Source organism: Rosa chinensis, chromosome 6 (genome assembly GCF_002994745.2).
Source record: "Rosa chinensis cultivar Old Blush chromosome 6, RchiOBHm-V2, whole genome shotgun sequence".
Classification (NCBI taxonomy): Eukaryota; Viridiplantae; Streptophyta; class Magnoliopsida; order Rosales; family Rosaceae; genus Rosa; species Rosa chinensis.
In genome coordinates this window covers 9231033-9247094 of record NC_037093.1, presented here as the reverse complement: position 1 = coordinate 9247094, position 16062 = coordinate 9231033, and the positions used below count along the sequence as shown (strand labels likewise).

General features: G+C 39.2%; 3 protein-coding genes and 1 long non-coding RNA gene across 4 annotated transcripts; all 4 read left to right on the top strand.

The window, feature by feature from the left end:
- Positions 1-1154: 1154 nt before the first annotated feature.
- On the top strand, positions 1155-2117 carry LOC121050210. Its single transcript, XR_005802366.1, has 3 exons — positions 1155-1525; positions 1643-1695; positions 1886-2117. It is a non-coding gene; the product is annotated as an uncharacterized LOC121050210 (long non-coding RNA).
- A 2701-nt stretch (positions 2118-4818) lies between these two features.
- LOC112170778 (probable E3 ubiquitin-protein ligase ARI10) lies at positions 4819-6591 on the top strand. Its single transcript, XM_024308080.1, has one exon. The coding sequence runs from the start codon at positions 4819-4821 to the stop codon at positions 6589-6591; it is 1773 nt and encodes a 590-aa protein (XP_024163848.1).
- Positions 6592-8355: 1764 nt separating this feature from the next.
- Positions 8356-11608, top strand: LOC112168714. The gene is made up of 2 exons (XM_024305619.2): positions 8356-8766; positions 11198-11608. Exons 1-2 carry the CDS (start codon positions 8434-8436, stop codon positions 11312-11314), a joined length of 450 nt encoding a protein of 149 aa, XP_024161387.1. The 5' UTR covers positions 8356-8433; the 3' UTR covers positions 11315-11608.
- A 1139-nt stretch (positions 11609-12747) lies between these two features.
- On the top strand, positions 12748-15754 carry LOC112168845 (pentatricopeptide repeat-containing protein At5g02860). Its single transcript, XM_024305769.2, has one exon. It carries the CDS (start codon positions 12836-12838, stop codon positions 15299-15301), a length of 2466 nt encoding a protein of 821 aa, XP_024161537.1. The 5' UTR covers positions 12748-12835; the 3' UTR covers positions 15302-15754.
- The last annotated feature ends 308 nt before the right edge of the window (positions 15755-16062 follow it).

Here is a 16062-nt window from a genome sequence, read left to right as displayed (position 1 = left end):
TTTTCCATTTTTAATCTCTCTTTCTTCCTTCTCCTGGCCGAACCCAAGCATTGGCAGAATGCTCCGCCCCTGCCAATCGATGAAAGACTTTGGATTTGGAGATGAAATTTGACTGGGAGATCGAAACGCGCCTGGGTCTTCGACGAAACAGAATTTCTCAGCCTATGAAGCTGGCAACTATCTTGATTGCTCCTCTTTATGGAAAATTGGGTTAGTAGCTTCTCCATTTTGTTCTTCCTTCTAACTCTGTAGTTCAGGAAACCAAGTGCCGACAACACTTTTATTATACTTTACAGTCATTTTGACGAAGTACCCACTGCTGAGGAGCTTGTTTCATTCACGTTGGGTATTCGATTTGGCTGCCACGTTTTATCGAACAAGTGCTTTGGTATCAATCTTCAGCAGCAAAATCAATTATCCTTCTTTGTAGCTTCATGCATGTTAGCTTTATTGCAGGCTTTAATTTGAAGAAGAACATGTCTTTTGCTTTGAAATTCGATTCGAAACTCTTAGCTCCAATTTTGACTGTAGGTAAATTAGATAGAAAAGCACTTGCCCCTCCTATCATGGCCTGTTAATCGTTGCCTCGGAACTCCAGTATGGTTTTCAATTTGGTGCTTTCGAACTGGTCTTTGGAAGCTTGTTCTTCTATTTGCAAAGAAACAAAACTTGCTTTAATTAAGTTTGCTTCTTTTGTCTTTTCTTCCTTGCGGTGTTATTGCACACAGCACACTTTGCACAGAGGGAAGACATGATTAATTAAACATTCATACTTGGTTGTGAGGTCACAAACCAAGATATTTTTTTTTTACTTTCTCATGCCGGCACCTCTTCAATATTTCTTGTAACAATATTGGTTCAGAACACGTTGCAACCTCTTTAAATAAATTTAATTTGGCTTAGAAATATGCCTTGGATCATAGTGCACTTTCAACACATTTTTGACGAACAGTGTACCAATTTGTCTCCATTCAAAGCTTCAAGTTGTTTTTTTTTTGGTCATTCCACTGCCAGACTTTCTTTAGGCTTGATTATAAAAATCAATGCCAGACTTTTCTTCATTTGTTCCTATGGCAACACCTCATCAAGCTTGTAACTTGTGCAATTGTTAACTAAGCCTTCTATTTTGTGCTCAGCTTAATTAAACCTTCCCACATGCCCTGCAACATTGCCAGAACTTTCATTTTTTTTTTTCTATTGCTTTGTGCATTTGTGAGTGTCTGGAATTGCTTTGTTGACATTGACCAAGACTTGGGTTAAAGCCACCGCCAGAGACTTTTGTCATTTAGTTTGTACTTGTGCAATTTGATGGAACCTTCTCCTCTGCAAATGCCACCAGAACATCATTCTTGCTTCCTCTTCTTTTGTATCTTTTTCTTTGTACTTTGGTAACTTCAACTGCTGCAAGTTCAAGGGTTTCGTTAATTTGATGAAACCTTGATATTATTATCTTTACGCAGGTACAAAACAAGTACAGGAGCTGTGGTGTCAAAAATTCTAGAGTTCCAGACTTTTGACTTCGACGGTGAGTCTTCTGTCCTTTTCTTTTAGTTCCTTTACACCAAAAATGATTTCGTTGTGCTTTGTCAACTCCTATTGCTGCAACTTTAAGGATTTTAAATTTGATAAACCCTTTGTGCAGGTATAAGGCGAGGATAGCAGCTGCAGTTGAGATCCCAGAGTTTCAATTTCAGGGTGATGCTTTCTTTTTGTTTACCCACTGGTGTGTTTAGAATAGGTGCTCTGAAATGGAGGTTGGGACTGGCTCTTTTTGGCTATGGAGTTTTGAAAAGAAGCAGGGAGGAATTATATGTGGTGTTTAAGTGGAATTGACAGAGTTCCTGTGATTATAAAGGGCCCTCTGACAGTTCGGTGTATTAAACAGCCAAAACTTGAGGATAATATCGGCACCCTAAGGCACGCCGTATCAAAGTTCTGAAACAGTATTGGCACCATAAGGCACCGCCACCGGAGCTTTGAAAGCAGTTTCGGCACCCTAAGGCACGCCGAATGAAGCTCTGAAACAGTATTGGCACCTAAAGGTACCGCCACTGGAGCTTTGAAAGTGGTAAAACCATAAAGAGATGCAGACGGATCCTCCACCTTTGATTCCTATGGAGCACGTTGTAGCTTCATTTGTCCCCTTTGCTTTCCTTCGTTTTTTTTCTTTATGCAGTGCTTTTTATATTGCCACGATCATGAGTTTTTTTTTTTTTTTTTTTGGAAATTAATGAAACTTCATTAATAAATACCATTGAGTAAGCTCAATGGAATGAGCCCAAAACAAAGCCCAAGTACAAATAAACCAAATAAGGAAAATTACAAACTCAACCATAATCCACATGGACAGGCAACAGAGTGTAACCCTAAAAAATTAAAATACATCAACTCCAAACACAAACACAGCCGCCGCCGCCTAAACGCTTCTGCACAGCAGCCATTGCAGTCGCCACAAGAAGCCAAGAGGATGCGAGAAGTGCTGAATCGAAGTGATGAGTACCGAATAGCCGTTGCCAGAACATACCCAAAAAGCAAATCCAGTCAAAACCAACATAAAGGGGGATGAGAGAAATGAACCAATACCACACACTGACTCGCACATCTCCACCAGAGAGACTCAAACCGGGAGGGGGAGAAAGCCACCGAGAAGAAAACCAGCGGATAATGGGGGGTGGAACACCCATGCGTGAGCACCCATAATCCAATCGGTAAGTGATTATCACTTTGGAGCAGTAGCCACGAAATCCTTCATGGAGAAGGTCATTGGTAGCAGCAGGGGAGTTGGTGTGAGGTGATGGGTGAGGGGAATCATGGAGGTTTTTGGATCTGAAAATTTTTTGGGTTGATAGGCAAAGAAGGGAGGAACAAAGTCCTCTAGTGCTGGACATAAGCCAGAAAAAGGAGGAACAAAGTCCTCAAGAGCTGGACATAAACCTGAAAATCACCACAAAATGGGTGTAGTTCACCACAGGGGAGAGAGAGAAGCAAGAGAAAATGATGAAAGAAAGAGGAACTGAGAAAAAGAGAAGCCAGAACACTAGAGGCCGCCCCCAACTGTCAAGCCAACAATCTAGATCCGGAGGGATCAAGATCAGGGCAAGAAAGAAGGGGGAGGGAGATGGGTTTTTCTCAGATCTGTTTTCTCTCTCTAGTTTTTAGAGAGAGACGCTCTCGGGAGTCCCCTCGCCACGATCATGAGTTTGGTTTGTATAAAACATAGAGTTTTAGAGTTCAACTTGGAGTGAACTACTTGGGGAACTTGTATTCCGTGAAGACTACTACTCTTATTTTGTAGTTGCTTTGTAATCTATATTTTGACAAAACAAGAAGTCTGACGTCTTGTAAAAATCCAATAGACCAGCTTAATGACTCTTGTGCTTTTTCCTTTTGCTTAGAGTTTTAAAAGCTATCAACTTTGTCCATCCTTGTTTTCATGAGAGGCTTTTAATTTTATTTAAATAAAGCACTCATATTTTCCTGATATGGACGGGCCTCGTTGTAATTGGATGTGCGAATTTTTTCGTTCCACACCGTCCTATGGCCATGTGGGTTTTGTAGATCGGCTCATCCTAGATTCATTAGTATCGGTCGTGTTGCAAGTCACCGGAGTTAGAGAAATGGCAATGAAGAAGAAAGAGAGAGCAAGAGAGTTTGACTTTTTTCATTGTTTGTTTATCTGCTGAGAGAGTCTCCCTGAGAAAGAGAAAGAGAGAGTGAGAGAGAGAGAGAGAGAGAGAGTGAGAGTGTTTGAGAATTTGTTGCAATTGGTATATTTAATTCTCTATGGCCAAAAAAATAATAGTACTAAATAAGGGGGGATAGAAAGTGATCAGCTATATTATTATTTTATTATTTAGTTTATTAATAAACATATTAACCACTGATCATCAGTGACAAATCCAATTTTTGCCACCAACATATGCTATGCGGATCACAAAAGTTAGAAGAACCGTTTGCTTATCAGTGGCCATCTATCGGTGCCCTTTGGCCATATTTCTAGTAGTGTAAATCAAAGAAGCCGTTTTTACTGCTATCTTTGTGTGGTTATTATAAAGTGTTTGGGAAAAAAGCCCAAGACATACATCGTGATTAGATTGTCTTCTCTGGGAAATTGTAGTGTAGTGGTGGGTATCTCATACCCACATTTACAAAAGTGAGAACAAATTTTGTTGTCAAAGTTGTAATTTGAGTCATACTTTATGTAATCTTGGTTCTAATAATGGTAATTACACCTCTTACAACATTTTACAAGTTTTTGAACAAATTCGTTGTCAATGTTGTAATCTTAGTTCTAATAATGGTAATTACACCTCTTACGACATTTTTACAAGCTTTTGACCAAATTCGTTGTCAATGTTGTAATTTTTGTTTAACTATATATAAATAGGGTAAATGAATATGATAACTTTTGTTCTCAATGTTGTAATTTTGGTTCAAATACTTGTAAATTTTTATTCAAATAGTTGTAAATGAGGGTATCTCATACCCACCAGTACACTAGCTTGTCTCGCCTTCTCTTACGTTGTAACTATTGACGCACGAATTTCTACATAAATTTTACAGTACATAATACATTTGCAGTCAAGGAAACGTTTACTATTGGAGGTTTAGTTCCAATAAACTACATTAAGTTATGCAATACAGTGTCCATGTTAGACTAGGGCTCTTGCCTCTTGGAGTTTCATATTCTTCTTTGGATAAGAATATGATCGAATGCATTGATTATTAGAGTTAGATATGTCATCATCTATAAGCTGAGGGCTTCTGTGTTTCCTTCTGTACGTTGTCCGAACGCTAATCAAGGAGCTAGCTAAGGCTATGGACGATATGCACCATGAGAGTGATGACGGTTATGAATCCGCAGAGAGTGGCGATGAAGAAGCAATGAACTACGATGACGATCTTCTAGTAGATGATAAAGTCGATGACTTTGGTCAGAGTAGGTCTCCACAGGAAAATTATATTGTTTTGGAAGAAGAAGAAATTGCAAAACTTCAGGATAATTATATTGCAGAAGTCTCTACTGTTCTCTCCATATCCAAATTCGATGCATGCTTACTGCTCCCTCACTTCCATTGGAGGGTTGATGAACTAAAGGATGAATGGTTTGCCAATGAAGATAAAGTTAGAGAAAAGGTAGGTTTGTTGAAGAAACCTATAGTTGAACATAATGCTAGGGCAAATCTAAGAATTCCTTGCGGAATTTGTTTTGAAGAGTACAACTATGATCGTTGTATTTTGTCTGCCTCTTGTGGCCATCCTTTTTGTAGAGATTGCTGGGCAGGTTATATTAGCACAACAATATGTGACGGTGGTCCGGCGTGTTTGAGGCTAAGGTGTCCTGAATCATCATGTAGTGCAGCAGTTGGTCCTGATTTGATCCAAAAGGTATTGTTGAACTCAAACCGAGAAGCTGAGCATGGCAAGTACAAGACCTATCTGTTAAGATCTTACGTCGAAGATCAGAGGAAGATCAAGTGGTGTCCTGCCCCGGATTGTAACTGCGCAATTCAGTTTGATACTTTGGGTGGAATGGTGTCATATGATGTTTCATGTCTTTGCTCGCATAGCTATTGCTGGAATTGTACTGAGGAGAATCATCGTCCTGTGGATTGCGAAACTGTGGGGAAGTGGATTTTGAAGAATAAGGATGATTCTCAAAATGCGCAGTGGATACTGGTTAATTCCAAGCCTTGCCCCCAGTGCAAAAGACCAATTGAGAAGAACCAAGGCTGTAATCACTTGACGTGCAGTGCTCCCTGTGGGTACCAGTTTTGCTGGTTATGCCTCGGGCCACATAAAAATTACAGAGGTTGCTATTGCAATAGTTATAGGCCGGGGTCAGTTGATAATAATCCCGGGACATCTAGGTATATGAATGAGACGGCAAGGAAGAGGGCAAAGAAGTATTTAGAGAGATATATTCATCACTATGAACGCTGGGAAAACAATGGAAGATCAAAGGGAAAAGCTATTGAGGATTTTGATAAGGTGAAGACCGAGCACATTAAGCAACTTGGAGAGATACATGTAAACACAAAAGAGCATGATTACGATTTTATCATAGAGGCCTGGCAACAGATTATTGAGTGCAGGCAAGTATTGCGATGGACTTATGCATATGGCTACTACATGCCTCAGGATGCTTATGCTAAGAAGCACCTATTCGAGTGCTTGCAAGGCCATGCTGAGTTCAGCCTGGAAAGGCTTCACAATTGCGCTGAGAGCGAACTGCAACAGTTTCTGGTCTTATCACCATCAGCAGCTTCTGAAACTTTCAAAGAGTTTAAAACAAAACTCGTGGGCCTGACAAAGGTGACCGGAACTTATTTCAAAAGGTTGGTTACTGCATTGGAGGAGGGGCTTCCGGAGACGAGCCGATATGGAGCTGGGGCTGCTTATGAGGAGACTGATTGGACATGTGACCAATGTACCTATATCAATGTAGGGTCTGCCGTTATCTGTGCAGCATGTTCTGAGCAAAATCCACAAGGTTACTGGTCTTGTGACCGCTGTACGATTTTCAATCCGGTGACTACAACCAGGTGTTGGATGTGTGATGATGCCGATGCTGATAAGGGTGGGGAATGAGGTGAGTACGTTGGAACGAGCAAGTTAGGTTTCTATTGTTATTTATATCTATAGATCATTAGGTTCACAACTCCTCGATGAACTTATATAGATCTAAATTTACTAGTCATTATGTTAATTTTGATAAATTTATCTTTTTTATAAACTCTGGTGGTTTCCATCTTCATGTTACATGTTGATTCTTTTTTGCTGCTGCTTAGAAAAAAAAAAAAAACACTTGATCGACTTCGATTTGTTTATTAATTTTTCCGATAAAGAACTTATTTTTGGTCTTGTGAGACCAGTGCTGCTATAGTGCCATATTTTTGGGTCTGCTATAGTGCTATAGTGCTTGAAAATATCAGTACTCCTTCATTTGTGTCTTGGAACCTTCAAATCTATCGGAATAACTGTTCGTATATGATTTATGAGATGACATTTTACTCCTCTTATACACATTTGGGAAGAGAACAGAGTTGCTGATGTTTCGACAAAATTTGGTGCCTTTTTTTGGTTTTGAAATGGTTTGGTGGGATTCACTATTTTTATTCTTTATTTTCCATAAATTATATGAATGATTGGTTATATCTTCCTTGGTTTTTTTTCTCTTTTTCGTTAGTCATTATTTATGGTTGAAAGGTCTTGATTTGTTCTCCTTTTCTTGAATCCTCATTTACTTAGAATTTCATGGATTGATAGGAGGACACTCTACTTCCATCTATATATCGTTTTTCTGGAAAAGAAAATGTATATACATGCATACCACACAACTCATGGACCCCCAAACGTTCTCTTAAAAAACCATGATAACCCTGAAGAAGAATGGCCTCAAAATTCGTCACCTTATGTTAGAAGCAACTCCAAACACTCCAAAGGAAAAAAAGAAAAGAAAACATAGTCTCGCACCGGTGAGGTTTAAGTCGGGGAAAAAAAAATAATAAGAAGAGAAAACATAGTTTTTTTATGTTTGGTTTGAAGAAAAATGGCCTCAAAATTGTTACCCTAAATATGTGAGATGGAACTCGAAATGAAAATTGAATAAACTTGAGCATTTTGCCTTGGTATTGAAATGAACTAAAATAAGTTTTGCTTACTAGCTATGGGTTGGTATGAGGAGTTAAAAAAAAAAACTAATTTGGAATCTAAGGAGCCTAGGAGACGGCGTGTGGGGTGGAGTAGGCCAGAAGAGGGTTGGGTAAAACCGTGAAAGTTATAGTGATGGTGCCTTCAGCCGGCAATGAGGAAGGGATGTGCTGGTTTCGTGATTAGAAATTCTGAGGGTACTTTCCGGGTTGGTGCAACGAGGCCATTCCCATTGTTAACATCCACCTTTTATGCGATGGTGGTGGCTCTAAGGGAAGGGGTGCATATGGCAGTGGCCTTACAGACTGATTGTTCTCTATTGGTTCAAGCTCTACAAACAAATGAACCAGATTTGTCCACTATGAGAGTGTTGATTGATGAAATGAAAGTAGTGCTGCAACAGCATCCGAAGTATAAGATAAAATATGTACCAAGAGAAGCAAAGAAAAAGTTATAGCCAAATTAATTTATAAGGAATGTCAACGATTTTGATGGTTAATTGATTTGATAAAATACTTTTTCAACCAAAAAAAAAATTTACTTCATATTCAGAATGAATTTAGATTCATAAATTTTTTCATTTCATGTAAATAAACATACCGTAAAAGTGTAAATAAGATACCCGCCCCAAAATGCCAAAACTGTAAACTTACAATTTTACCCAAAAAAAAAAACAGAGGATTAAGGCGGGCTCGGAGTACTCTATCATCCTCACTCACTCAAATTTCCAACACGCTCGCTCTCGCCTCCTTCCCTATCCTTTTCCACACACAAAACGACATGGCGTTGTCAACAGGCCTCATCACCTCCACCACCTTCCTCTCCGGCGAGACGTCGTCGCTGGCCAAGCCTTCTCTCGCCGCCGCCGCCTCCTCCTCCTCCGCTCTCAGGTTCGCCTACCCCAACTTCCCTGCTAACCTCCGCATGCCGCGCACACCAACCCCCCTCGCCGCCGTGTCGAAGCAGGCCACCACCACCCCACGGGAGCCACGTGGCATCATGAAGCCGCGCAAGGTGTCGCCGGAGATGCAGGCCCTTGTCGGCGTCCCTGAGATTTCTCGCACCCAAGCTCTGAAGCTGATTTGGGCCCACATTAAGGGCAACAATCTTCAGGTCTACCCTGGTTTCTTTATAAAGTTTCAATCTTTATCAAATTTTTGAATACCCTTTTGGTGATTTAGGGTTTTGTCTGAAAAAAAAATTTGTGGATAAGGTTGTGTCAGTGTGTATGAAGTGTCACGCTTTGTTTTTTTTTGTTGCTGAAATTGGTTGCTGTGTGGCTATGTTTTATATTTTGCTTGGATAAGGTTGTGATGGCATAGATGAAATGTGGTTTTTGTTTAATTTTTGTAATGAGGTTTTAGTAGGGTTTGACATTTGAATCTGGCGCCTTTATGTTTGGATAAGGTTGTGAACCCATACGATGAAATGCGGGTTTTCGGTGTTGCTTGTGATGCGTTCTTATCTGGTTTAACATGGAATGTTTGGATGGTTGTTCTATGTATATATTGTAGTGTGTGCTATTTGATGTGTATGAGAGTCGGGTTTTTTGGTTCTATGTTTGGGAGTTCGTTTCTAATGCGTTTAAAGATTGGAGATTATGCTGTTTTCAGATGGATTACATTACATGGTTTAGTGAACAGTGGTATACTTTGTTAGTACCTGGGTTTGTTACCCAGGGTTTTTGTTCGTTGGGTTTGCTCGGTAGTTATTATTCTCATTAGATTGGACTGGAATAAGGCTGTCTGTATGTGAGTGAAAATGTGTATTCTCCAATTAACAGAGATACTTTTCCTTTATTTTGGTTTCAAAATTGTTTTTATTGCTTTTGGGTACCTCTGTAACTGTTGAATCTGTATGTGTTTAGATCTATGTAGATTTATTTAACCCTGCTATGGTATCACTCTGTACTTTTGAACATTTCTTTTTGCTCAATCAGAACATTTTCAAAGCATGGTGTTATGGACGGATAATAGGTTCTTTATTTTCAAAGCAAAATCTTCACATAGGTTCATGATTAGAGTTTTGAAAACTGACATCTAATTATGCAGTTATCAAGTGGTTTATGATTATAGCTGCATAGTTTTGAAAAGTGATTATTTATCTAACTAGTATTGATTTTTTAACTTTTCAGTTAGTCCTCTAACTATGCAGTGATGTCTGCTATAGACTGGTAGTTGAATAGTTGGACTTTCCAAAGCCCTAATTTTCATTCGTGGCGTACAAAACCTAATTTGCAGCATAAGGGTTTTTAGCTTTTCTAAGCTGTTTATAAGTGTGGTGCAAATAATCTTAATACTTTTGCATACTTAGAGTTACAAATTACATTATACTTTTGCATAGTATAGTTAAGAGTTACAAAAAACCTTATCGTCCTTACTACTAGTAAGATGGTTTAGACTTTACTGCTCCAGTTCACCAAGTAGGACTAGGTTGTAAAATTTGGAAATTTATTGTGAATGAGGATCAGTTTTCAAATAGACGGGAATCTCTTGTAATGCTATTGTATATGGGTTACATGAACTCCTATAAGGGACATGAAAGATGAAAATATTTTACTGATATTTGTTTTTAGTTTAAAGTTTAATCTATCATGTTGGTCATTTGATTATCTAAGTTCAAAGCTTCAAAAGAAAACAAAGAGTAGGAAAAAGAGATCCAAAACTTTCTAAGGTTTTGACTTTCTAATGTTGTTGTTTGGTAGTCTTTACCGGCAGTCACTTGATAAAAAATGCAGATCCACCAAGTCTAGTTGAAAATTTGTGATTTTATGGCCAAGAGCTGGTATCATTTTGTTATTTGTGGCCAAACAATTTCTCAAAAACTCGTGTTTGATGCAATGATGCTGGTGGTTATTTATGGAATGAAAAATGCCAATTAGCTGAAGCCTTGGCCTTAGCTGTTGTAGTTTGTGACATTGTATACAAATGGATGAAATTTTGGTGAGAGCATAGGAAGCTTGATGAACTTCTACATTATGTTGCATTTACTGTAACACTTTAATTCACAGCTTCTCTTGTTGGTAGTGTTGAGTTACTGCTTATAGCACTTGCTAACTTATCTCTCACCTGTGATAAGTTCAAAGTGTGGCACAAAAAATGAAGCATTTTAAATTGATTGAGCACATGATCTTTGCTTATGCATTCAACAAGCTCCATGTGGGTGATAAATTGCTTTAGTTGCTGCTTTTTTCACTTTTCATTTTGAGCTATTGGCTTTGCTTGCATCTCTCCTTGTCTACAAAGTTTGTTCATTCTTAAGTCCTTTCTTAAGACTCTCTAGACGGTATTTTGGAGAATAAATGCATCTTATGGTTGGGATTCTAATAATATTTGTCATCCTACTTTTATCAGAGAATATTTCTACGATCCTAAAGTAGGATACTTGGTCGTGGTTGAGTTTCATATAGAGATTGTGATTGTATTCTAATAATTTATGTAGCTATTGTTTTCCCTTTCCCTCATTATTATTACTTTGCATTTCTGCGTTAACTACCTTTAATTTTTATTTTACTGACTTGGTTTTGCGGCATCATTCTTTTTAGGACCCTGAAAACAAGAAGATCATTGTTTGTGATGACAAGCTGAAGAAGATTTTTGCAGGGAAGGACCGTGTTGGCTTTCTTGAGGTTGCTGGACTGATTACCCCGCATTTCCTTTGATCCAACCTATGTAGGAGAACAAACTTGGAGCCACTGACTGTTGATGCAGCAAATATTTTGAATCCTGGGGGTTCTGTTTTGGTTGATGATGTAGTAAAAACAATGCTGCAGCAGTAGGCATTTAAGTGTTTTATATCTAAGGAACTAGCTATAGTTAGAGTTTTTACTTGGATTCCTTATCATGGATGTAGGTGTTGTAGCTAAATGCAATTATGAGGTGCTGTTGGTTCTGCATTGGATTAAGTTTCAAGTTTTCTGGAATCATTATCTAAGAATTTTAGCGGTGCCTATATATCTTTCGTTTTGTGCATGCAACTTGATTGAACATTCTCAGGATTCTCATGATTGTCCCTAGTTAGTAGGATCAAAATGTGGTCTATTCACATTTGAAGCCCCAAATTTCCTTGAAACTTTTGTCTCCCATTTAAGTTTTACTTATTGCCCCAAAAATTAAAAATCTCAGGCCAGCGAAAAGTAATTGTTCTCTCCCTTTGCTTCATGCGCAACACATCTTTTCTAACTTTAGATAATTAGCTGATTTTGAGGATTGGAATTGTAGTTTTATATGGTAAATGTGTTTTTACAAGCGTAGGAATTCTTTGAAATTAAATGTTTCACAACCGACCTTAGGCGGAAGATTCCCATAAATTAAATTACCAACCAAACATTCGTTGGTAAGAGACTCCACATGTGTCGAGGAATATTTTGTTGAAAAAAGTTCGTTAGTCATCTCAATTTCAACAAATCCGGCATCACATTTTATGAATATCATAGGTCAAAATTAAGACACAACCCAATAGAGGGAGTGCTATCTACAAACGATGTTTTAAACAATCACCTCTCATTCTAACCAAGAGCCAAAACTCATCACTTCTTCATGAGTTCCATGGTAAGGTTGGGCAGAAAATTTGTGGCTTAAACCACTTCAACCAAGGTAGCATGAAAAGGGTCTTAGAGGGCTAGAGATGACATATGTTGGTTGCTGTGTCTATAGAACTGAAAGAGGCTCTTGACCAAATGCCCAAATTTGGCTCAACAAATGCCCACTTACTTCATTTAATGGTAAAAAGTCAAGTGACCTCCGAATAATTAAAAAGTAATTGGAGACTTCGTCAGAAAACGTCACTGGAGGTAAAAGTTAACGGTAGAGTGTAAATCAAAATTAAAAAACAATAAAAAAAGTGATGGTGTAAATAATCAAAATTAAAGTATTAAGAAGTAAATCAGCATGTATGAAAAAAGTTAGGCGGTAATTTGACTATTTTGCGTAAAAAAAAAATTTCAATATTTCACTATGTTCGTAATTTCGTTGTATTTGTTTGATTTGAATAGGATAGATTTTGCTTCACAATTGACGACAGAAAAAAAAAAAAAAAAAAAAAAAAAATCTTCTCCAACTAGGACCTCTGTACCCTCCCACAAGAGGAGATATTTTCACAACTCAAAACCAAAAAACAAAAAAACCTTCCATTTATCTGTACCCCCAGCCACTAAACCCAAAACCTTCGCAGTTCCATTTTAATGGCTGATAAAATGGCTCTCCCTCTTCTCCTCCCTAACCCACCTCCCTCCTCCTCTAAACCCTTCTTCCCCAACCACCACCAAACCCAAAACCCCTCTCAGCCACCACCATTATCACCACCTCCACCACCACCCATCACCCCAATTCTCCAAGAGCTCCTCCTCCACCCAAACCCCTCAACCCCTCAATCCCAAAACCCCTCTTACCGCAGAACCCGCACGCGCATCGGCCGCTCGCGTGACTCCAACCGAGGCAAGCCCTGGTCCCACCACCGACTCTCCTCCCAAGGTCAGCATATCCTAGACTCCTTTATCAACTCACCCTTTGACTCCTCTAAGCTAGACGAACAGCTTCACAGTCTAGTTGAGTTGCATAGAGTTGAGTTTGGGTCTAACACGGACTCTTTGTCTTTGGATGTTCTGGGTATTGTCAAAGGCTTAGCCTTTCACAAGAAATTTGAGTTGGCTGTGAGTGTGTTTGAGTGGTTTAAGAAACGTGATCACTGTGAGTCCATTTTGAGTGGTTCTGTTGTTTCTGTGGTTATTAGTATTCTTGGTAAGATGGGCCGGGTTTCGAGTGCTGCTTCTCTGTTTAGAAGTTTACATAAGGATGGATTTGCTCTTGATGTTTATGCTTACACTTCTTTGATTACTGCTTGTGCTAGTAATGGGAGGTATAGGGAGGCTGTTTCGGTTTTTAAGAAAATGGAGGAAGAGGGTTGCAAGCCCACTTTGATAACTTACAATGTGGTTTTGAATGTGTATGGGAAAATGGGCACTCCTTGGCATAAGATTAAAGCTATTGTTGAGGGTATGAAGAGTGCCGGGATTGCCCCGGATTCTTATACTTATAACACGCTGATAACTTGTTGTCGGCGGGGGTCTTTGTATGTAGAGGCGGCTGAGGTTTTTGAGGAGATGAAAGCAGCAGGGTTTGCACCTGATAAGGTTACGTATAATGCGTTGTTGGATGTTTATGGGAAGTCTCGGCGGACTAAGGAAGCAATGGAGGTGTTGAAAGATATGGAGCTTAATGGGTTTTCTCCAAGCATTGTGTCTTACAATTCGTTGATATCAGCTTATGCAAGAGATGGTTTATTGGAGGAAGCAATGGCCCTGAAAACCCAGATGGTGGAAAGGGGGATTAAACCTGATGTTTTTACCTACACCACCCTTTTCTCGGGATATGAGAAGGCTGGGAAGGATGAGGCTGCAATGAGGGTTTTTGACGAGATGAAAGGTTCTGGCTGCAAGCCAAACATTTGTACCTTTAATGCCCTTATTAAGATGCACGGTAACAGGGGAAAGTTCACAGAAATGATGAATGTTCTTGAAGAGATCAACACATGTAAGTGCAGCCCGGATATTGTTACTTGGAATACACTTTTGGCAGTGTTTGGCCAAAACGGGATGGACTCAGAAGTGTCGGGAGTGTTCAGAGAGATGAAGAGGGCAGGATTTGTTCCTGAGAGGGATACTTTTAACACTCTAATCAGTGCATACAGCCGATGTGGTTCTTTTGACCAAGCTGTGGAGGTGTATAAGAGTATGCAAGAAGCGGGAATTACTCCAGACCTTTCCTCATATAATGCTGTTTTAGCAGCATTGGCTCGAGGTGGGCTTTGGGAACAGTCTGAGAAAATACTTGCTGAAATGAAGAATGGTCGTTGCAAACCCAATGAGCTTACATATAGTTCTCTTCTCCATGCTTATGCCAATGGGAAAGAAATGGAACGCATGCATATTCTGGCTGAAGAAATATACTCTGCTGTAATTGAACCCCATGCTGTGGTCTTAAAGACACTTGTTCTAGTTTTTAGTAAAAGCGACCTCTTGTTGGAAACAGAACATGCCTTCTTGGAACTGAGAAAGAAAGGGTTTTCACCTGACATAACTACGCTGAATGCCATGTTATCAATATATGGTCGGAGGCAGATGGTTTCAAAAGCAAGTGAGATCTTGAGATTCATGAATGAGATGGGCTACACTCCTAGCTTGACAACTTACAATAGTGTGATGTACATGTACAGTCGCTCTGAAGATTTTGAGAAATCGGAAACTTTTCTAAGGGAGATTATGGAGAAGGGAATAAAGCCGGATATAATTTCCTACAATACTGTTATCTATGCTTATTGTAGAAATGGTCGTATGAGAGACGCTTCCCGGATATTCTCAGAGATGAGTGCTTCCCGGATTGCTCCAGATGTAATCACTTACAACACCTTTGTGGCAAGTTATGCAGCCGATTCATTGTTTGTTGAAGCCATTGATGTGGTCCGGTACATGATCAAGCATGGATGTAAACCCAACCAGAACACATACAACTCCATTGTAGATTGGTACTGCAAGCACAATCGACAAGACGAGGGAAAGAAGTTTGTTGACAACCTTCGCAATCTTGATCCACATATTGCTAAGGGGGAGGAATGCAGATTATTAGACCGTATTAGAAATAAATGGTCATAGTTAAGTTTCCTCCATGAATGGGTTGGCATGTTTTTAGCCATAGATACTTCCATACATCAAGTCCTTCCGCACCTCCTTTTATGCTCATGTTGTATCCTGTTTGGGCATGGAGTCGAGAATAGGTCATGTGAAATGTTATTGTTCTCTGGAAGGCAGTAGCTGCAGGATATTGTGAATATGTTGTTGTATACGATTTTGTTCAATATATAAAGTCTGCGGCAGATGCTGTATAGATCAGCTGAGATGAAGTAGTGGGATGCTGAATAACTACTTCAAGGTATGTACAATTCTCTTCATCAATCTTAGATTGCCAATATCTGCAGTTTACCTGTGGTTGCTGTAGGATGTAGCTTGTTTATATTGGTATCTGATAGTTATATTGTGCTGCAGTATCCGATCAATGTAACAAATCAATGAAATCATTGCATGACCCTTATATAAGAGAAGTTTTTTAACATTTCTATTTGCTCTTGTCTGATGAGTTTGACCGATGGTTGTGAGAAAAGTATGGTGGCTTAACTAGATAATCATAAGCATTCATCTCCATGATTTGCATAATTGCAAGTAATTTGGCATATTGCTATCGATGAAAAACTTATGCATATCTTGGCCACGTAACTAAAACTTATGCATATCTTGGTCACGTATCAAAGAGAATACAAACACGCAATACAAAGCAAACTTGCTTGACCAGGTGAATGCTGATGTATGTAGTTTCTGATAAGAGTCGACTTCATATTATATTATGGAAAGAAGAACCA

Bases quoted from the DNA above. Each gene is read 5' to 3' on its own strand.
- LOC112170778 (XM_024308080.1), top strand. From the start codon at position 4,819: ATGGACGATATGCACCATGAGAGTGATGACGGTTATGAATCCGCAGAG.
- LOC112168714 (XM_024305619.2), top strand. From the start codon at position 8,434: ATGGCGTTGTCAACAGGCCTCATCACCTCCACCACCTTCCTCTCCGGC. The intron at 8,767-11,197 runs GTCTACCCTGGT...CATTCTTTTTAG, and splicing joins TTAAGGGCAACAATCTTCAG to GACCCTGAAAACAAGAAGAT.
- LOC112168845 (XM_024305769.2), top strand. From the start codon at position 12,836: ATGGCTGATAAAATGGCTCTCCCTCTTCTCCTCCCTAACCCACCTCCC.